The 22,512-nt window shown below is 43.0% G+C and overlaps 1 protein-coding gene across 3 annotated transcripts in view; it reads right to left on the bottom strand.

The window, feature by feature from the left end:
* RGS6 (regulator of G protein signaling 6) overlaps nucleotides 1-22,512 on the bottom strand; it is a 208,205-nt gene that overhangs the window by 83,336 nt on the left and 102,357 nt on the right. For all 3 annotated transcript variants that reach the window (XM_060273710.2, XM_088670129.1, XM_088670126.1), the window contains exon 3: nucleotides 15,009-15,108. In XM_060273710.2, the coding sequence (XP_060129693.1) occupies nucleotides 15,009-15,108 (100 nt within the window). The remainder of the gene's footprint in view (nucleotides 1-15,008; nucleotides 15,109-22,512) is intronic.

Raw genomic sequence — 22,512 nt, 5'->3', positions numbered from 1 at the left:
GGTCAGGTTATGTTTACATATTCTGTATAGGAACACTACTCTAGGCCAGGGGTTCCCAACAAAATTTTCTCGAGGACCCCTCATCGAGCCGCTATTGTGACAAGGACCCCCATTAATTCCTAATCCTAAAATTAAAAAGTGAGAGCCAAATTAAGAGTCTTTTTATATTTTATATTTATACGTTTTTTACAGTTACAACAGAGTACTCCATCAGTATACAGTTAGTTTTAATTTTCAGTTCTTAATGAGATGAGTTGAATCTGTCCTTTGAGTCCATTATTTCTGAAATATTAGGTTCCAAACTTGAAACTTTCACTCTGAAATCCGACCCCATGTCGAGCCGATTCCTATATTTGTTTTTCATGAAACACATGGAAGAAAATGCTTGCTCACACCGATATGTGGTTGCAAATGGAAGGATCTTTTTCATTGCCTTATCTCCAAGTTTCTTGTAGTCCTTGCGGCATACAGCAGAACTACTGCCTCTATCTAATTCTAGTTTTGCGCTAGACTCTGCTCATGCAGGAAGCGGCCAAAACAAAAAATCTGTTATCATATGAAATATATTTAATATATTTTTTATTCTAATAGCATCTTACGGACCCCTCTGGCATAGCTCGCGGACCCCTGGGGGTCCCCGGACCACCTGTTGGGAACCACTGCTCTAGGCCATTGTTAGAAGGCATTGAATATTTTCCTCCTTGAGATTCTATGCCTCTACACCAGCCTTTATCTATCAGTCCACCAATGTTTTCCAGCCTAGAGGGCACCAGGTTGACAAGGGCTGTTCTTCACCACTGCCCTGCATTCCTGAACACCCCCACCCCGCTCATTTATGCTCTCCATGTTTCTTATCCAAAGACATGATAGCACAGCAGGAAGGTTTTGCAAATATGCCTATGTGTTGACGTACATATCTCACTTACAGTTTAGCAACACATCAATCACACATCCATCACAAGCTTGTGCTGATAAAAACCCTTTACGTTGCAAATCACCATACGTGTGTGCACTTTCGGCAAACACACGCTCAACAAAGCTAATTTGAAAGCCTTTCAAATGGTCACAAAGCCATGCATGCTAAATTGAAGTATCGAGAGAATATCCTGGGAGGAAAAGTGTTAGGGAAATGGCAAAGCCTTGCCAGAGCAGATTTCCACCTACAGTGGCTGTACAGTGTACCTTGAGACTGTGAGGGCCTCCGCTGGGAATGTATTTCCCTTGGGACATCATTAAGTGATCACAATACCTTCCACACCGTTCCATGCAAGAGATGAACTGCCCCCCTTTTCTTTCCCCCACCTCCAGAAGCAGGCTATAGTAATTGTAACTGCTTCGCAATTGAAGGAAGATCAAATAGCAGAAAATCTCAAGAGGATTCTCCCTTTCTCTTTAGGGACTTAGCTCATATAGATCACTGATAAGACTCAAAGGTTGGTCTCCTTACTCTACATCACAGCCACATTTCTTAATCAAAGTGTGCTCTGTTCTTTCTCTATATGGCTTATTTATGGACTTAACCTTCTTGGTGCAGAGACACATCAGCGTCCAGCGTACATAAATTATTTGAACAGCTAGGACACAATGGAGAGTTTAATATTGTTTTCTGCCAGTGCTTCACATTATCTGATACCATGCTGCATATATACACACACAAAGGAATTGGTACAGAGTTCTTACTTGGATCCTCACCACCACAAACCAGCATTTGTTAGTTCTAGTTGTGTTGCAGATCTGGAGCAAATTTAAAACCCAGAAGTTCTGTGAATTAGAAATCACTGCATGCTCAACAATGTGTCAGTGTCCAATAATGAGGCATGTAAAGACTGGAAGGAGATAACTACAAATAAACACAGAAGAGGACAGAACCATCATGACCAGTGCTTTTTTTGGGGGGGGGTTACACAGGGGTATGCATACCCCTAAACATTTGGTGAATCTCTGTACTTTTGTCCATTTACTGTATTTATTTTCCCTGATTTGAACTATAAAATGGTGATTGTCTTGAGTCAAAATGGTAAAGGTAAAGGGGTCCCTGACCATTAGGTCCAGTCCTGACCAACTCTGGGGTTGCGCGCTCATCTCGCATTATTGGCCAAGGGAGCCGGCGTATAGCTTCCAGATCATGTGGCCAGCATGACAAAGCCACTTCTGGCAAACCAGAGCAGCATATGGAAACGCCGTTTACCTTCCCGCTGTAGCGGTTCCTATTTATCTACTTGCATTTTGACGTGCTTTCGAACTGCTAGGTTGGCAGGAACTGGGACCAAGCAACGGGAGCTCACCCCATCACAGGGATTCGAACTGCCGAACTTCTGATCAGCAAGCCCTAGGCTCAGCAAGCCACAGCGCCACTTGGGTCCCTAAGTCAAAATGAGAGAACCCCTAAACATTTTTTTAAAAAGCACTGATCATGACAAATGGAACAGTACTGGTTTTTATGTTGAACTAATTGACCATTAATGCAGTATCACTGTAGGAGGGCAATGGGGAGCCACCTATCAACCAAATTAGGTTTTGGCCCACAAGGCCTGTTTGCCCCCAATCACATCATTTGTGACATCAGGTATGGGGCAAGTAAAGATGCAGCTGCAAAGCAGCTATTGGGAGTCTTAAAGCGTACACCTGCTTGTTCCTTGGCAAATGGGGCTTGCTGTCAGTGCCAATCAGCTGACAGTGTTCACAAACCCTGTTGGGATCAGCTGAGCTATGGTGTTCCTGATCACGAACTCCCTAGTGCAGTCAATCTCTGCTTTTGGCAAAGATCTTAATTTGAGTTCAAAATGCCCTGTAGGGAGTGCAGGAGCTCAGGATCCAGCCTGCGGGCCGGATGTTGCTCTTTACCCCTGCCATAGGATCTTGGTAGGGGGTTTCTATGTGTCCTACTTTACAAAAGGGCAGTTTACTGTCAGAAGGACGGTAAAAGGATAGTCCATTGTTTGAATGGGCCCTCTGCTTGCAACAGTGTTGGAAACTGAGAAATGAAAGCTAGGAGCTAAATGGCACCTTCAACCTAGGTTATGGGCGCAACAACAGAATGTCTAGGCATGCTTTTTTATAACAAGAATACAAAGCTGAATATGAATGAACTGCAGCTAAAATATTATGTTCATTTTTCACTTGTTCTAGTCTTTCCCCTGCCTGCCCCTCCCCAATATTCTTATGAGGGTCCCTTCTTGAGTCTTCAGAGAGTAGCTGGAAGTGGGGAGGCAGAAAAAAGGTCCCCCTTTGCTTCCACTCTGCAGTTTTAATTTGAAAATTTTTTTTTTTAATCATAATTTTTATTGATTTTACAAATTACAAAAAACGGTACATACATGAACACCTTTTCCACCTTCTTCCCACCCCCCTCCATGGGTCCTCCCCTGCCACAGAAGTATCCCACGCAGGTGAACAGTCAGAGATGGTCCATTTTATGGTTGGATTTCTGTCCTCCTCCCCCTCCCCTGCCCCCAAAGCCCCCCCCCTGCCACCAGAGAGCTCCAGGGAACTAGGGCAGTACGCAGGAAGGCATCCATCCAACCATCTATTCTCATACCAAAAAAGAGTAAAAAAAGAAAAAAGAAAAAAAGAGAAAAACAAAAAGACAAAAAAGGAAAAACAAAACAAAAATAATCTTTTTTCATTCATAGTTAATAAACCATATTTTGTGGGCTTCCCCAACCTCCCCCCTTCCCCGGTTTTCATCCCTTTTTTATCCTCTTCAACAGTTTCTTATTCTATGAAATAATTACCTTTATACCTTATACTACTTTAAAACTTAGCTATTATCATTTTCACCAAATATCCAAATCACTGAAAAATCAAACTCCCATTTTTTCTTCCCGTGCCTAATTTTTTCCCCCTCTATAAGCCTCCATATTTTCACCTTTTTCCAAAATCAATTCACTTTTAAACTATAACTATTCCCAAACTAACTTTTCATCCCCAATTTCCGGCTCCAACCCCCCAATCCAGCAAGTTCCATAGTCAGCAGTCCAGTTTTAATCCTAATAATCCATCCTATTAATCACAACTTCACTTTCCCTTCACCCCACCCCCTTTTTACAGTATTTTGCCATCCAGGCCTCCATACAGCACCCCTGAGTTTCTTCTCTTCTCTGCTTATTTTTTTCCTCTTCCCTGTGGGCATTCTGGAGTTCCAGTAAATCCAATCGTACCCCCCTCAAAGGAGGGGCACTCCACCTAACTTTTTGTAGAGTAAAATCATCTTTTTTTTCGTGGTGAGCTTCATTTTGTATTATATTGTCACAGTCCTCATCTTCATCTTTTCGTTCCAAATCACAGTCCCCATCATTGTCAGAATCCTCCAAATCACTGTCACTGTCATTCTCACACTCGTCTTCCTCAGTTTCAGTAGCTTCATCCTCTAAGAAGTCATATTCTGCCATCACCATCTGGAATTGTTGCTTTAACTCTTGCTGTTGTGTCTCCTCTTGACATAGTCCTATTCTTACTTCCCACATTATGGTCAAAACAGTCCGCTGGAACTCAGGCGAATACCTTTTTGTTGACATAGTTCAATCCTGTCAAGGTCAAAACTTGTCACATGGGGTGGAAAATGGTCACAGTTTATTTTCTCGACTCCATTTTAACAAGCTGGCTGCATTCTCCAAGTATTATTAGAGATAAAGTTCAAACTCACATGAAATTTTAGGCACAGTACTGCACCCAGAGCTCAGAAAATGCTCACGCTAATGAAATTCCCTGTCACAAAATGCGCCTAGAACAATGGGAGTTTCGAACACCGGCTTGAAGGGCTTTCCAGCCCAAGCCTGTTTTAAAGATAAAGAGCTTAAGAAGGGAGACCAGAAATGGCTTTGATGTGGTCCAAAAACCATTAATTCATGGACAACAGATCTAGCAGACACATTGGCCTCTTGTTCACAGTCTTTTTCACATATGGTGATACGTATTTCTGCTCAAATTATATACAACTCTACATGTACATGAACCTATGGAAACATTTGGCAAATTAGTGTCTTCCTTTGCAGCGATGCAATGACTCTTCCTTTTTTGGTGACGTGTAAGTAGCCAGCCACCTTAGATCTTGGGGTAGAATGACAGAGGTGAGTCTCTAGGTCAGTTCAGTTGTTTTGCTATATTCACTGTGAGCTTCAAGCCCCCCATGCTGTGGGGTGCCATCCCAACAGCAAAAGCCAAAGCCAAAAGCAGTGTCTTCAGTGAGGGGTGGTTGGGTGGAGAAATCTCACCCACATGATTAGTACCGTTGCCTATTTTATTTAGGGGGCACAGAGACTGCCATACTTATATTACGTGGGGAAAGGAAAGAAGACCCAGGCATTAGCAAAACTGGTTTATTCTATGGGTGTGTGAGATTGTTTGGGTCCCACTTGAACTACACAAATGGATTTAAGTGCCACTTAAGAAACAGCTTTAATCTGCTCTATTTGATCAGTAGCTGTAGTAATTTGGAGAGAAATATAATTTTGTTCAAAACCCAATAATTTGATGGTAATAGACTTTTCAAAAGGGGTTTCTGAAAGCCATGTATAAATGCTATGTACGTATATGCTCAGTTAAAATTCATTCATTGCTCCAGCGAAAACAGTCACACTTCTGATGGGGCCTAATTGCTTCATTAGTATTCAGTAGATAGAAAGAAATGATCAGTAACAAAAATATTAGAGAGGGGTTTTGGTTTTTTTAAAAGAATAATCTTCTAGCTTTTAAATTTTATCTTGATTTTTTTGCTGTCCCAGTTACAGCAGTGCACAGGCCTGTTTATAGCTTAGTATTAGCAAGCCAGTAGGACAGGGGTATGTGAATCTAACCAGTGGGCCAAATCCTAGTCCTACCCGGTGGGGCCCATCTTGATACATGGGCCAGGCCACCCACCTGTCAGATGACATCACCGTGATGTCAGATGACATCACTATGATGTCAGATGAAGTGTCTCCCTTGAATAAAAACCAGTCTGCAAAAGAAAAATGCTCCTCTGCCTGTGTGGTTTGATTGAAGCGTTTTCTGTTTACAAACCAGTTTGAATTTCAGCCGGGCTGCAATGGACAAGTGTTCTTTTTCGTGGAGTTGCTCCACTCAGGTGCTCAGAAGTTGACCCCCTTGCACTTGTATCCAACATTGCAAACTCTGCTTGTGGCCAGGTGCACCCAGTTAACACAAACCACAGTGGGACTTAAAGGGCACCAAATGCAAGCCCCGCTTGCAGAGGAGGAATTAGATGCAGACTTTAAGACGCCCACATGCTTCTTTGCAGTCGTGACTTTACCTGCCCTGCAAAGGATGCTGTATGGGTGTGGCTGCGGAGGGCAGTGGGGGGCGGGCATAGCTGTCAAGTTCTCCCTTTTTTAAAGGGAAATTTCCTTATGCTGAATAGGCTTCCTCGCACGAAAAGGGAAAACTTGACAGCTATGGGGGAGGGCCTTGTGGGTCAGAAGCTCCCCATGCCTGCAGTAGGTCTTCCCAAGCAGTAATGAGACTGAGGCCTGAAAAAAATGTGTGTGCAATTAAGGGAAAGGAGCTTCCACTCTGCTGAAATGGCAGCATGTATAAAAAGAAATGACAGACAGCCAGATATTGTAACAGATAAAATAGGTAGAAATGAAAATGAATTTCAATGAATAACTTGGACATGAATTTCCATGTAGGACTTCTGAGGAGATGCTAAGGGTATGACCCAATAAAACTACTCTATAATGAAACTGCTGCCATGTAGCTGGGCAAAATAGGAAGAAGCCACTGGAGGTGGAGGAGAGGAGGAGTCAGGAATTCCTTCTCCTTGCTCACCCTAATTGGACACTGCAGATCTCCCAAGTGTCATGGCTAAAGAGCAGGTATAACCTTTCCCTTAATTAAGGGGGGGGGAAGAGAAAATAGGAAAATGGCTCAATGGACTAGTTTACCTGGAAGAGTTTCCACCTTAAAAACCTGAGTCCCTGTTCAAGGTCACGAGTCCTGAACTTCTGTCTTTTGATTACAGTCTCCTCCATTTGATTCCAGGACTGAGGGAGAAAGAACTTTTGGACCCTGAAACAGAAGCCTTTACTGATGTCAGGAGGGATATATTGTACAGTAGTGTAAAACACATACGGTAGCTGATAAGCCGTGTCTGTTTGCTGTGATTGGAAATTCTGCTAACTTGTGCTCCAGTCCTAACACAAGAGAGTGGCCCAGTTTGGATGCAGCTTGATCTACAAATATGCACACGAAGAAACAGAAAGCATAGACAAGCAAGTATCATATATAGAATTTAGTCTAACTGTTTGAATAAATGATGCAGTATTTTAAGACATAATTTTTTAAAAATCAGTTGGATCCAATTAAAACAACCACCAACCTTAAATTTGAAGATTTAAATTCAGTTAACATCCATTGAAATAAACAGGAAAAATAAAGTTGCTCTCCCTATATTGCCCTCCTTGGGTGCTGCAGTTGGCTACTTCTGCCAACATCAATTGATGTCAGGAGGCCTGCGACCTGCTAGAGCAGGCACCCCCAAACTTCGGCCCTCCAGATATTTTGGACTACAATTCCCATCATCCCTAACCACTGGTCCTGTTAGCTAGGGATCATGGGAGTTGTAGGCCAAAACATCTGGAGGGCCGAAGTTTGGGGATGCCTGTGCTAGAGGGCCTTCTTTGCAATGCCACTCCCCACCCCTTCCCAGCCACCGAATGTTGGCTGGTCCCTACCTTGCCTATTTTTCACCAACAGCCAGTGGTGGTTCTCACTCTCCAGGACTTTGAACAGGCCTTCTGAATAGGTCAGGGGTTATGTGACAGATTCTGTAGGTTTTTAACTGTAATGTTATACTGTGTTTCATATTGCTGTTTTTACCAGTTTCCGAAATGCCATCAAAGAGAAGTCCAGATGAACCTCCTTTGACAGCAGCATGGACAAATGTATTTCTCTGGTTGGGTTTTTTTGGTTTTTTTGTTTTTTCCTGGGCATTAATCACAGCTCAGACAGCACTCTGCAAAATCCCCCCCCTCCAAAAAAAAGGCTGATTTTAAAGGCTCCGGGGAACTGTGCAGTTCCTCAGCTAATCCACAGAATTCAAGTCACAGAAATTCCTTGGGAAAGTCTTGAGAGCAAGGAAGCTATGCAATCCTTGAACTTGCTTGATCCTGCTCAGGAAAGCTGCTCAGCGCAACTGGGCTAAAGAATAAGCATACATCCCTTTATATGCTCTCCAGAAGCCTTTTCCATCTAGATTTTATACTGCCTAGACTCTGCACTGAATAAGAACATAAGTACATAAGAACAGCATGCTGGATCAGGCCAGAGGCTCTTCTAGTCTAGCAGTCTCACATTGACCAAACAAATGCCCAGGAAAGCCCCTGAGCATCACAACAGGTCCCTCCCCACCTGCAATTCTCATCAACTAGTATTCAGAGGCATACTACCTCTGACACGGGAGGGAGAATGTGTTGGTGAAACTGTAATATTTCAGTTATTTATTCTTGAAGTCCTATTCAGATCAAGGAGACAGTTCCAGTCAGAGTGGGTTGAAGACTGGTTTGAAGCCATTGCTTAGCCTCATCATAGATGCTTCTACCACCTCTCATTGTACTGTATAACATACTAGAGGAACACAAGTGTGTGTGTGTGTGTGTGTGTGTGTGTGTGTGTGTGCATGTGCACATGTACACACACACACACAAAAAAAAAAAATTAAAAGACCCACTATCAAGCTATGCCACCTAGAAAGTCCATCCCAACACAGCTGTAGCAGAACTTCTATAAAAAGCACAAAACTTCCTTCCAGCTGAAATGCAAATATTTGGAGTTGTTTTGAAAGACGGGGAGGGAAACCCACACTGAAATATTTTAGGAAATGCTTAAATTATTTTTTGTTTTGTTTTTAGCTTAGGCATATTCAATTTGCTCAAGATGTTTCTGCATCTGTGACATAGTATGTTTGTTTAATACCCAACTTTAAAGCCTACGGTTTCTAAGACCATTAGAGGATTCGTTTTTCAACAGCCCTTGCTGCAAACCCTTATCCTTGAGGAACTAGTACCCGCAGGACACACCGCCTGGAATTACAGTGGTTTGACACCCACTTTGTCACATGGGAGCCAATTAGATGAACATTTTATGAGAGATGCATCACAGTTCAGCAGGGTCACCGGGGTGAGAATTAGTATTAGGAAATACACCCATCTTAAGGTGTTAACAATAAGAAGGGAGTTTCTGTGTTCCTAATCAGATTGTTGCATAATCACAGTACACACAGCACCACTATATGTGGTTCCTGACCCAAAGCACTGTAATCATTTGTTCTTGGGCAGCAAACAGCAATGGCGGTGGGCTTTCTGTTGCATCAGATAGAGCCAGTTTATTTCCAGCTTCTCTGACTTTATAATGTCCAGCATTAAAATACATTTTAAGTGAAAGCATTTACTTTTTCACCACCTGGCTGAAGTTAAACTCAGTCTGAATACTAAGCAACGACTAGTTGGCTGATGGTATACACCAGGGGTCCCCAAACTAAGGCCCGGGGGCCAGATGTGGCCCAATCACCTTCTCAATCCGGCCCGCGGATGGTCCGGGAATCAGCATGTTTTTACATGAGTAGAATGTGTCCTTTTATTTGAAATGCATCTCTGGGTTATTTGTGGGGCATAGGAATTCGTTCATATTTTTTCCCAAAATATAGTCCGGCCCCCCACAAGGTCTGAGGGACAGTGGACCGGCCCCCTGCTGAAAAAGTTTGCTGACCCCTGGTATACACAAAGGCATATCCTGATTACGTTCTCCTCTCCCCTGAAAAATCTACCAAAACATATTCTGCGCCTTGATGACATCGTGCTGTATGTTTCTCTGCCTCTATCCCTTAGTCTTCATACAACTTGAACCACATCCATGCATTTAAGCCCCACCCAAAGTGGTTGAGGCAACCAAGCCAGATGGGTGGGGTAGACATAATAAAACTATTATTACTCTTACATATAGGGACCCAGGTGGCGCTGTGGGTTACACCACAGAGTCTAGGGCTTGCTGATCAGAAGGTCGGCGGTTCGAATCCCTGCAACGGTCCCAGCTCCTGCCCACCTAGCAGTTCGAAAGCACATCAAAGTGCAAGTAGATAAATGGGGACCGCTCCGGCGGGAAGGTAAACGGCGTTTCCGTGTGCTGCTCTGGTTCGCCATAAGCAGCTTTGTCATGCTGGCCACATGACCCGGAAGCTGTCTGCGGACAAACGCCAGCTCCCTCAGCCTATAAAGCGAGATGAGCACTGCAACCCCAGAGTCGGACACGACTGGACCTGATGGTCAGGGGCCCCTTTACCTTTTACTCTTACATATGGCAATGTTGGTTTGAAGCAGGAGTGGACCATACTTCTTGTCCACCCTCCACATCGTCACATCAGCGCACCAAGCCCGTGCTCCACTTCTGTGGACACCTTGATCAAGCCACTCACATGTTCTGTTACGCTCACTTAGCTGGCATTTTTGAAATAAAGGGTAATAATTAACATATGTAAATAGGCAAAGGGCTTGGCTTTCCTACCTACCATGGGCTACATTCCAGAGAGATGCTCCTTTAAAAGCTCTGAGTTTCCCTTTAATATGTACGGTATTGTTTCCTATGCTGACAGCAATATATCCGGAGAACTTGAACATTATTGCCAATGGGAATTGGTCTATTTGATTTGAGAGTAAAATATTATTAAGCGCTACCTGACTAAAGCTGACACACAGGTCTTTATTCTACATTTTATTTCTTCCCTAAATATTGGGGATAATCTGGCAGAGTCAAGAACTAACTGGTTGTCTTTGTTTGCCTGAAGGATCAAAATGGTAGTTTCTATTTCCTCATTACCCCCCAGTCCACGTCCTCTGTTTTTGGTTCTCCTTTCCTCCCTCGGACTGAGAGGGAATCATAAACTCAGAAATGAAACACTCCCCTCCCCTCTAGATGTTTCAAAAGGTGAGGTAGTGACTTCTTAAATTGTATCACAGCCCACTACTGCCATGGAACAAGGGAAATGCTGACTTTTTAATTCACTATATGCTTTGTCAGATCTCTTCTAGGTGTCATAGTCATCCTCAGCTTTTGGTGTGCAGATCTCAGAGACCTGAAAGTGCAGAGGAAGACAAAATAAAATAAATCTCTAAGAGAGAGAAAGGGGGATGGGGAAGTCTGGAGGATCAGTATAAATGAATATGACAATGACCAATGCGATCTTCCAACTGAGAAGCAGGTGAAAAGGGAGTTGTTGTTGTTTAGTCGTTTAGTCGTGTCCGACTCTTCGTGACCCCATGGACCATAGCACGCCAGGCACTCCTGTCTTGCACTGCCTCCCGCAGTTTGGTCAAACTCATGTTCGTAGCTTCGAGAACACTGTCCAACCATCTCGTCCTCTGTCGTCCCCTTCTCCTAGTGCCCTCAATCTTTCCCAACATCAGGGTCTTTTCCAGGGAGTCTTCTCTTCTCATGAGGTGGCCAAAGTATTGGCGCCTCAGCTTCACGATCTGTCCTTCCAGTGAGAACTCAGGGCTGATTTCCTTAAGAATGGATAGGTTTGATCTTCTAGCAGTCCATGGGACTCTCAAGAGTCTCCTCCAGCACCATAATTCAAAAGCATCAATTCTTCGGCGATCAGCCTTCTTTATGGTCCAGCTCTCACTTCCATACATCACTACTGGGAAAACCATAGCTTTAACTATACGGACCTTTGTCGGCAAGGTGATGTCTCTGCTTTTTAAGATGCTGTCTAGGTTTGTCATTGCTTTTCTCCCAAGAAGCAGGCGTCTTTTAATTTCGTGACTGCTGTCACCATCTGCAGTGATCAAGGAGCCCAAGAAAGTAAAATCTCTCACTGCCTCCATTTCTTCCCTTTCTATTTGCCAGGAGGTGATGGGAAAAGGGAGTATACAGCATTAAAAATCAAAATTAAAATATTGATCTGACATATAGACGCATCCACTGCTTTTTGTGTGTGATACTCACTGGTCCAAAGTACCAACACCTCTTTCTTTGTGGTCCATGGCAGCCATTTTTTACTGGCACCCACAGACTTTCCATCAATGTTTGAGTACTCTTTTTTTTTATAATACCCTCCAAGCGCTGGAAACATCCTTTCTAAAGAACCTTCACAGTATTTAATGCCCTGAGGCAGATGAGCAAAATCTGCACACTAAGTGCAGTGGTTAATAGTCCCTGGTTAAATAAGCTGACTTCACAACCTACGCAGATATAAAGAAGGACTATCAACACTTTTCCAAACCCCTTTTTCCCGACTGTGGAGGAAGAACTAAATTATGGATAGCCTTGGTCATCAATCTTGAATAATACCTGCCTATCAGTTATGAATTGTCCAGAAGGGATGATAGGTGAACTTGGGATGCAGAAGCAAAACCAATATTAATACAGGATTTAGGATTACTGCTAGATGCTGCTAGTAAACCTCTGGCTTGTACCTCTCTGGTCTTTGCTTTTATGTTCATTTTTATGTAGTATTTGTTACTACATAGAGGATAGACTTGGTTCAAATCTCCATCCAGCCATGAACTCACTGGCTTGGTTGAGATGTCACAATATCAGGCTGGTACACCCTGAACTATGGCTATGAGACTGAGCTGTGCGCTTTATGCTTCCTCCCTGGCCCTCCCTTCATGCAGCCAGCTTCCGCTTTCACTTGGAAATCTTGGTCTAATAATCTGATTTCAAATCCTGCTTTGTAGGCAGCAATTAGAGCACCGGTTCCAAGTACAGACACCATTATTTAATGAGCTGGATATCAGCCCCAAAGCCAACAGGCCACTGATTGGCCTTAAGCAAGCTGCAATCTTTCAGTCTCAGCCCCTTAGCTATATTCCGAAACAATCATTTTGGCCTGCTAGTGAGACAATTTATGTGAAGTACAGAGAGCATTTAGTGAACGTATTCATAAATATTCATCATGTTTACTTCTACACCGGAGTGTGATTTTGAGGAAGGAAGTTCCATGAATGTTAAGATTACACACTCGAAGGGGTTACATGAGCATCTTGAGCTATTACAATTGATCTTGGATGAGATACCACGGTCTGCTTTCTCATTTCCTTTCTGCCACTATATATAGGAACTCATTAAGTCACCACCATCGCAGTCATGATTTGACTCATGGGCACAGCAGCTCCTCTACATACATTTTATTTGAAGGAGGTGTAATAGGCTGGGGTTAGATTCTAGAAAGAAAGCATACTGTTTGGTTAAGTGGAGGTCAGGGAAAAGACAGCAAGATGGTGAATGGCAGGATTCTATTCACAAATCCTTCCCTTAGCTCAATGGACCGCTCTTCTCTACTACCAACTAAAGGTGGTCCATCTGTGACCCTCCAGGTGATGTTGGACTGCAGTTCTCATCAGACCCAGCCACCATTGCCCATGGTCAGAGATGCTGGGATTTACAAACGAGGAACGTCAAGTTGGGCTACCAATTTTTTTTAGAAGTCCTGCTTTTAAGTCTTTTACAGCAGCCTAACTCACATAGTATTTATTATTTATGTTTGTTGGTCACCTCATAATGTAGACCAGGCATCCCCAAACTGTGGCCCTCCAGATATTTTGGCCTACAGCTCCCATGATCCCTAGCTAACAGGACCAGTGGTCAGGGATGATGGGAACTGTAGTCCAAAACATCTGGAGGGCCGAAGTTTAGGGATGCCTGATGTAGACAATAGGTGCCAGTGACACTGCATTCCACACAACAACCACAGTGTCAGCCTATGGGCTCAACAGTGACTTACTCAGAGTAGGACTTTGCGGTAAATGTCTCGGTAGAATGAGGAGGAGGAGGGGTCCCCAAATGCACATGGGTTGGCTTTTCAAAATTTTGAAGTGGACTAGTAGTACACATTACACGTCCAAAGCCCTTTTAAGACCCTTAAGCCCAAAGTCTAAAAATTCCCACCCGACAATATATGGGGAAGAATCACAATTTTGCCAGTACAAAATGCAGTGCAGCATATCAACTGTGCTGTCCCCACAACCATCACAATCTGAAGGGAATTATCTTGACCCTATAGAAAAAATAGGCTGTGATAGAATTTTTAATGCCAAAAAAATCCTTACAGCAGCTATTCCTAGGAATGCAAAAGACCCGTTTTCAGGAAGCCTGATCCTGCATAAGGATAAGGATAATCAGCTTAGAAATTATTGTCGTCTTTTCCCTTCCTTGTTCTCCTAAGGAACAGTGATGGCTAGCTCCAATGCTTAAATAAAGCCCATGAATATTAAACAAGAAGATAAGCAATCCCTTTTCTTAGCTAAATATACATTAAGTCATCTTGACTTGTGTCTTTCGCACTTGAGCTGATGGGATACATTTTCAAATGAGATGAATCACTTGCTTTTTAAAAAAAAAACCAAAGGACATTCAGATACAAAGTTTGTCAACATGAATTTCATGCCCTCGTACTCTGTGTACATAGCTACATCAATGATAGTCAACAAGTGCCCTCCAGATGTTGTTGTTGAACATATAATCCTCCAATAATCCTTGGCCATTGGCCATGCTGCCTAAGACTGATGTCCACTTTGGTTGACCCTGGCCTACATTATGCACTTAGTATTTGGGGACTGCAGATGAGCTTGAAAGTCCCAGGAGAACTGAAAATCGTCATGATCATAGTAGTACTGAGAAGAACGCATGCGCCTCTTAGGTTGCCTGCATGGCTGGATAGCAAAATCCAACACCTGGGTTGCCATGAGGGAGCTTCAATTTACACACCAATCCCTGGCATCTCCAGGTTGAAGAAGACTCCTGTCTGCAACCCTAGAGAGCCACTGCCAGTCAGTGTAGTTAAGCTCTGTCCTTCTAGATGTTGATGCACTCCAACTCCTGGCATGGCCAATGGTCAGGGATGATGGGAATTGTAGTCGAACCACATGGGTAGGGCTACAAATCAGCCACCCTTATCGTGGACAGCACTGAGTTAAGATGGTCCGGTGCTCTGACTTCCTATTTCTTCCTACTATTATGATTTGAAACAAATTGAATGGCCTATTGTGTTACAATTCAAACAGCATACATACCTGTGACAACACTGGGGATTTTCGACAGAAAGCTCTTGACTGTTCGGATGGGCACACCACCTGTTTTGTCATCTTGCATTCTTGTAATGACATCTTCAATCTGGAAAGGAAGAGGCAATGAATATTATTCTTGCAAACCACATAACTGACTATAGAGATTTAGACTGCAGCAACATATTTAACGGTTCTAGGAACACCTCACCAACATCTCAGGTGTTACAAGGAACCATGCTCAAAGGGAGCAGGCAGAGAAGAGAAGAGCTGAAGGAATAGCACCGGCTGAACCTTAATTTGGTTGCCAAAAGGATGGAGAAGAATAAGAATGAATGACCAGTCTTTAGAAATGGCATTATCTTGATAACATAAAAGCAAGTAAATCAAGATAGTTGAAAACAAATATGATGCATGCCAGAAATAAGGAAGCATTTTACCAAATCAAGTTCTGTTGAATCAAATGCAGGATTGTGAATTACAAATTGCATTGTTATTTTTATCATCATCAATATCATCATCAGGTGGCTTAAAATAAAAAAGCATAAAACATGAACATTAAAAATACTGACATTAATTTTATAGAAGCAGGCACATACTTCATAAAACAAAAATGTTATCTAAATACAAACCAGAACAGAAAAATAGTGTCAGCATGTTCTGAAAAAATGTGAAGGAGGGGATCATATGTATGCTGCTGATGAATTCCATCCATAGAACTGGGCCACATCAGCAAGGCCAAGAGAGGGTTCTTGTTGTCTGGGCAGCTCAGGACCTCCCATATACATTACCCAAGCTTGTGCTTTGGGGAGGTCAATTTGGTGCTGCAAATGCAGCGGTTTGACTTCAATCCCAGAGGAGTCCTCCATTGTCTCTCGAGACAGTTATATCTCAACGAATGCTCTGGACTATAGAAAGAAGGAGGAGTGGAAATTCCTAAAACACTAAAGTTTCTAATTGGAAAAGCCTAATTCTCTGCTTTCCTGGGAGTTTCCATCCATAGTCTTCAGTCTAATGACTTCAGCTCCCCATAATTACATTTTACCACTGCCTTCTAGTAAGCTTATAATTGAAACCAGTGTCATTGCTCTGCTCCAAATAATGTCTCTGGAGACATGTGGGTGATGATGACTCATTACTTCAAAGCTACACAGTACATCATGCGCCAGCCTTATTACTGTCAGCAACTTCTGCTTGCATCTTATAAAGTTACATAACTGATTAGCCCACTGCTGTCTTTTTGTATTTACACATAATCACATACATGAGAATTATTGCTAGTGATATCTGTGGTGCTTTTTAGCATGCAATGAACTTTTACTGTTGCTGTAGAAGTTGCATATATGTACAAAGTAGGCTTTTAACTGTAACTATTTTTAGAATGTTTTAAACTTGAATCTGTTTTGGAAGGTGTTAACTGTTTTAGAATGCTTTTTTATTATTATTGTGGATGTGTTTGCTGCCCTGGGCTCCTTCAGGAGGAAGGGCAGGAAATAAATTAGATAGATAGATGATAGATAGATAGATAGATAGGCAGAGAGATAATAGATGTTAGATAGATAGAGATGAAGAGATATATAACATTTGCATCACGATATTACTACTACTACTACTACTAATAACAATTTATTATTTATACCCCGCCCATCTGGCTGGGTTTCCCCAGCCACTCTGGGCGGCTTCCAACAGAATATTAAAATACAATAATCTATTAAACATTAAAAGCTTCCCTAAACAGAGCTGCCTTCAGATGTCTTCTTAACGTTTGACTCAGCCTTGAAATGTAGGAACTGTCTCAATTGAAAACTGTTATGTTTGCTCTGAAGTTGGGTGGTGCCAAAGATCTACCTGCAATGGCTCAAGGTGTGAAGGTAAGAAAACCAGAGGTGCCGACAAATGTGACAGCTATCATGGAAAAGTACTTGCTACCAATGAAATGATGCTGAATGAAATTTTAGAAGGTATGAGCTCTATCTCCAGTGCTTCTTGACTTACTATAAAGATTTGTTTATCCAAAGGTGTCTTTACCATCTGTATAACAGATGAATAATTCACGAGGTAGGAAGTACAGTAGAACTTAATTCACTAATGCTTGTAAATGGCCTCAGACATGCCACCAGAGGAGAATATGCATGCATACGCACACTTTATCCTGAAGTGACTTTTAGAAATACTTTAATCAAACTAGAAAAAAGCACTTCAAATAGAAGCAAAGGTAGAAGGCTCTGTCTAAGAATATTTGAGTTTATACAACTGTCATCACAAGATGGTAGAAGTGTTCTCTTGTGCTCCTCACAGCACTCTGCTGTGCTCTTGCACTTGACACAGATGCTAACCTCATGCTGCGTTCCATGTGCACTCTGACCCTACAAGCAGATGGCCAAGTTTTAAAATTACTGCACATATTTATCCTGGGGTCCAGTCAACCTGGCATATCTCCACACCAAGAAAAAAGTGCAGTGTGTCCTTATCCAAGAGGCGTTGTTTACAGATGGCACAACCTTGACAGCACACTCTGAGGAAGCTCTACAGAGAATCATCAACTGTTTTGCCCAAGCCTACAGGCAGTTTGGCCTTATCACCAGCCTGATGAAGACCAATGTCCTGAGCTGGGATGTCAGCAGCACTCCACACACCAGCGGTGGTGACAACACACTTGAAGTGGTAGATGGTTTTGTCTAACCAGCAACATCTCCATCAACGCTGCATTTGGCAAGGCAGTTATGGCAATGGCTCACCTCTCCAAAAGGGTATGGGAGAATGTGCTGCTAACGACCAATGCCAAGATGAAGGTCTGCCAGGCCTGCAGGTTGAACACACTGCTTTATGGAAGTGAGTCATAGGCACCTTACAACTGCCAGGAGCAAGGCCTCAACACCTTCCACATGCACTGCATCACGTGGGCATCATGTGGCAGGACAGAGCCTCAAAGATGTGCTCTTCCAAGCCCACATTCCTAACACGTTCACACTCCTGTCTCAGCAACATCTACGAAGGCTTGGTCATGTCCATAGAATGGAAGACAGCAGGATCCCCAAGGACAGGGAGCCAGCTTCAGGCACCAGGCCTGTTGGCAAAGCAACTCTGCATTACAAAGCTGTCTGCAAATGAGACATGAAAGCTGCTGCGTGGGAATCCCTTGCAGATGACTGCAATACCTGGTGACAGACAGGTTGCATATCCATAGCAGAGGAATGACCGCTGGGAGGAACACAGAGACAAGAAATGCCATGCTGCATCAGTAGCAGAACAACCGGACACCTTCATCCGCCCCAACTGCAACAAAACATATCTCTCCCGTATTGGTCTCTACAGCCATTGCAGGCGCTGTAACTCTCCAGACAGTTTTACTTTACCCACAAAGGCACACTCTTCCATTATCTCCCAAAACAGACGGATGCCAACAATAATATTTATCATGCACAATAAAATTTGAATGTCTTGGCTGAGCTTGAGGACCAGCAGCAATAAGATTGCTGTGGGGGCTCTTTCCCTTGCTGCAGGTCTTGGCAGGTATGTGATGCTGTTGCAAGCCTGGATGTGACCTGAGAACAATAGGTTTTAATTCATTTAGCAATGTGGGCAAGACACATTGTCACCAATTATTGTTGTATGATCAGTGAATGGTCACTGCTTTTTTTCATATACTCCAAATGAATTCCCTCTGAATATTTGCATTGCATTACCATTTAAAACCCATATTTTACATTCCCCTCCCCTGTTTTTGTATACCTGCCAACTGAGGATAACACTCCATGTGTCTGATGAAGTGGAGACTCTCATCCATTAAGACTTACAACATTTTAAAAATAGTTAGCTTTTTAGGTACTAAAAGTTTTTATTGTTTTGTTGCAGCAACAGACTAACATAGCTTCACCTGTGGGAGTTTTGGTCTTTATGCTGTCCCTTATTCTTGAAGTTTATTGAATAAGACTTCAAGACTGTCCAGTGGGATTCAGATTATGCTCATGCTTCACAAAAGGCATGAATGCAGGCTGGTATAGACAGTGGCATCTGATGAGTCAAAGCAGTTCTTTCTCACGATATGTGCTTGTACTGGGGGCATCTAGGAGGATGCTGTACTCTGGTGCTGGAATCTGTTAATAAATAATCTAGACTTAGGCTCTGAATAGGTTCGGACAGAGTGTTACACTTGTGAGAACATGTGTGCGCGCGCGTGTACATGCGTGTGAGAAAGACAGGGGCAGCAAAGGCAAACCCATCCATAGATGGGTGGCTCTCTCTATATTTTATGTTTGATGCCACTGAGCTCTCTTCTGAGACTATAAAGGTCATCATGGCAGGTGATAACACCCCTGCATTTTTCCCCCTCACAAGCTAACAGCATTTTCATTTTAAGAAGCAAAAAGTCTTGTGGTGCCTTAAAGACCAAGACATTTATTACAGATTTCCTAGACGAGATCTGACCTCATCAGTTGCATGGGACATTATTCTGAGTTGGCAAGTATATACAGTGTAACATATAATACATCTGATGAAGTGAATTCTAAGTCCATAAAAGTTTACACTGTACTAAATGCATTAGTCTTTATGATACCACAATACATTTTTTTTGGTTGCTTTTGCTACAACTGACTGAAATGGCTACCCTTCTGGATTTATTTTAACAACTAAATTTAGGTTATTTTCTTTTTTTGACCAGTAGTAATTAGATTTTAACAGTGACCTAGAAATGTCTTCTCCCATTCCAGAATAAGACACAGGGAAGATTTTAAATGCAAATGATGAAGCTACACAGATGAATACCTAAAGGGGAAACACCACTGGGTTTTGCAAACTGCAAAAGGTGTGTGTGAGAGAGTGATAGTTTTGCTTTGCTAAACTCTTCATGGGCTGAACATGGGCTGAAGGGAAACCCACAGCTTCTCTGTAAAAGCAACATTTATTTGCACTTGTTGCCTTGGAAACAGGCACAGCTTTCTGGTGTAATACTTCAATATCGTAACATAAAGATAGGCAGGTCTTTGTGTTTTGACAGTTCATGTAACAGTGACTGAAACAATAGCATGCAACAGGAATGGGGGCAGAGCTGTGGGAAGTGCACAAACCACCTGCCCTCGACTCTTTATCCACATTTCTTTTCATTCACCCACAAAGGATATTAAGATATAATATTAAAGGGATGCCCTTTTGCAACAGCAGCCAAGGTATTAATGAGTCGCTGTAGAGTGAGTGGGTTATGAATGGCAGGCAGCCTTCCAGTCCAATCTGCACTCCTAAATCAACATGCCTGGACTGAAACAGACTGAAATCAATGAGATTGGGGGCTGCTTCACACATGAGATAATTCCTACATGGGGGTGTGTATCTATATGGGAGCTGATGAGTAACATATGGATATAATGTACTGGGGTGCACAACTACAAGATTCAGTTCGGGCGCCAATTCAGCCCAGTAAAATCCAAAACGCTTTGAAATCTGTCCAACTCAGCTCAGGGTCCAAATTTGATATTGCCTTTTCCATTTACTTTCATAGGGAAATTTTAAAAAGAAAAAAAAAGCTGCAGCCTTTTCCCTTTCATCAGAATTGTATGGAATTTGCAGATCCAAGATGGCCTGTAGGGAAGGAGATGGTCTTTCAAGTATTTTGAGGGTCATAGTTGTTGGGGGCTCTAAACACTAATGTGAGCAACTTGAACTAAGCCCCAAAAACAAACTGGCAACCAATGCAGCTTTTTAAAAAGAGGGGTTATATGCGATCTAAATGGAACCTCGGCCAGGAATCTGGTGGCTGCATTTTGGACCAATAGAAGTTTCAAGGGTAGTCCCACATCGCGTGCATTACAATGATCTGATCTGGAATTTACCAGTGCATGGGCTGGACATGGGCTGGACATGCGCAGAAGCGATTTCCAGCGCCGCGCTGCCCATGTCCGGGATGCAGGAAATCGCTTCTGTGAATGCCCAGAAGCCAGAAATCGCTTCCGCATATGCCTGGAAGCCGAAAATCACACCTGCACAAAAGCGATTTTCAGTGTCTGGGCATCCGCAGATGCGGTTTCTGGCAGATGCAATTTCCGGCACCACTCAGCGAGTCCCAACGCCGGGACGGCCTCCGTGGGCCATAAACGGCCTCCGTGGGCCAGATCCGGCCCATGGGCTGGAGGTTGCCAACCTCTGATCTAAAGCACCACAAGTTCTCCACCCTTGAATTACATGTTTCCCTTCCTACAAAATTGGGCAATTTTTACGCAGAAGTTCTGCCCATTTCTTGTGAGACGGAGACTGGTGAAATCTGAAGTACTGTTATTATTACATTAACCTTGAGATAGCATTTTTATAATGAGTGGGCTTTATTTGTACGGATTTTAATTTTATGTTGTTACCCACCCCAAGCCTTTGGGGGAAGGGCAGGTTAGAAATCTAATAAATTACAGCGTTACCCTCGCTACAAGAAAACTCCAATTAGGTTTTGTATTAGCTCCCATCACTTCCCCAGCATGAAGCTCTAAGTTTGGCAGGGCTGCATTTGTAACAAATGACACATGGAAAAAGCACAGTATCATAGCTACCAGTTACAGCAATGAGTTAGTGGAGGAAACCTGAACCAATCATTCCTTCCTTTTATGTTGCTGTTGCTAAATTCATACAGATTAACAAAGCCACTCCGCGCGAATAGATTTTTCCAGTGAATAGCAAGCACACCATTAATACTCTCTTCTCTCCCCCCTCCTCTCACACTATTTTCTCCCCCTCCCCTTTTTGTGTGCTTTTCTGCACCGCATAATGCAGTGTGACAGGTCATTTCATGCATCATTTAATGCTATGCACTGCAATCTACCATGGCCAAAATTAAGTCTGAAAATTGGCAAAAGGCAGATGTAAAAAGAAGCGAAGCTTTGGCCCAAAGGCATAGAGGGAGTCTGTTTACCAACACAAAGTGAAGCTGGGGGGTTCAATAAGCAAAGGCGGTGCCCATTTCCTCTCAGGCTTTCTGAAGGGCTTACGATCACATGGTGGAAAGTGAAGCTGAAATATTTAAACTGAATGGAGCTGAGGGGGGGACAGGTGTGACAAGGGAACAGGTGGGTGGTTTGGCTGACAGGCCAAAAGGTGAACAGAGTTATCTTCTGCCCTATTCCTGCCTCTCGGCCCTTTATGCAAGGATGTTGCCATAGCAGCAGGAGTTGCAGCTTGAATGAAGAGCTGAGAGGCAACCTCTTTACCCACCAGCCAAAACTTCAACCAAACAGTCACAATGGCAACTTTTCAGGCCAGTTCCTTGAGGTTATTTTTTCCTAAGAGGGCCAAGACGAGTCCAATGGGGCCAAGGCAGCAGCATCACCCTGCCTTTTTAATATACTAAGAAAGAAGAAGGAAGCTATACTTTCAAGTCTGATGATTCAGGGTGCCTGAATTGTTTGTGGTGGATTTGGAAAATGCTTTTGATTTAATCATGGGCTGTTAGAGTTCTTGTTGTTGGCAATTTACACTTGCAAATACAATACTGCAATTGTGTTTTACTGCCATTTCTTGCTGTGAAACAAGTTGG

This window comes from Zootoca vivipara, chromosome 1, assembly GCF_965207765.1.
Source record: "Zootoca vivipara chromosome 1, rZooViv2.hap1.1, whole genome shotgun sequence".
Lineage (NCBI taxonomy): Eukaryota > Metazoa > Chordata > Lepidosauria > Squamata > Lacertidae > Zootoca > Zootoca vivipara.
Note: the sequence above shows the minus strand (reverse complement) of the source record. Positions and strands in the feature narration are given on the sequence as shown.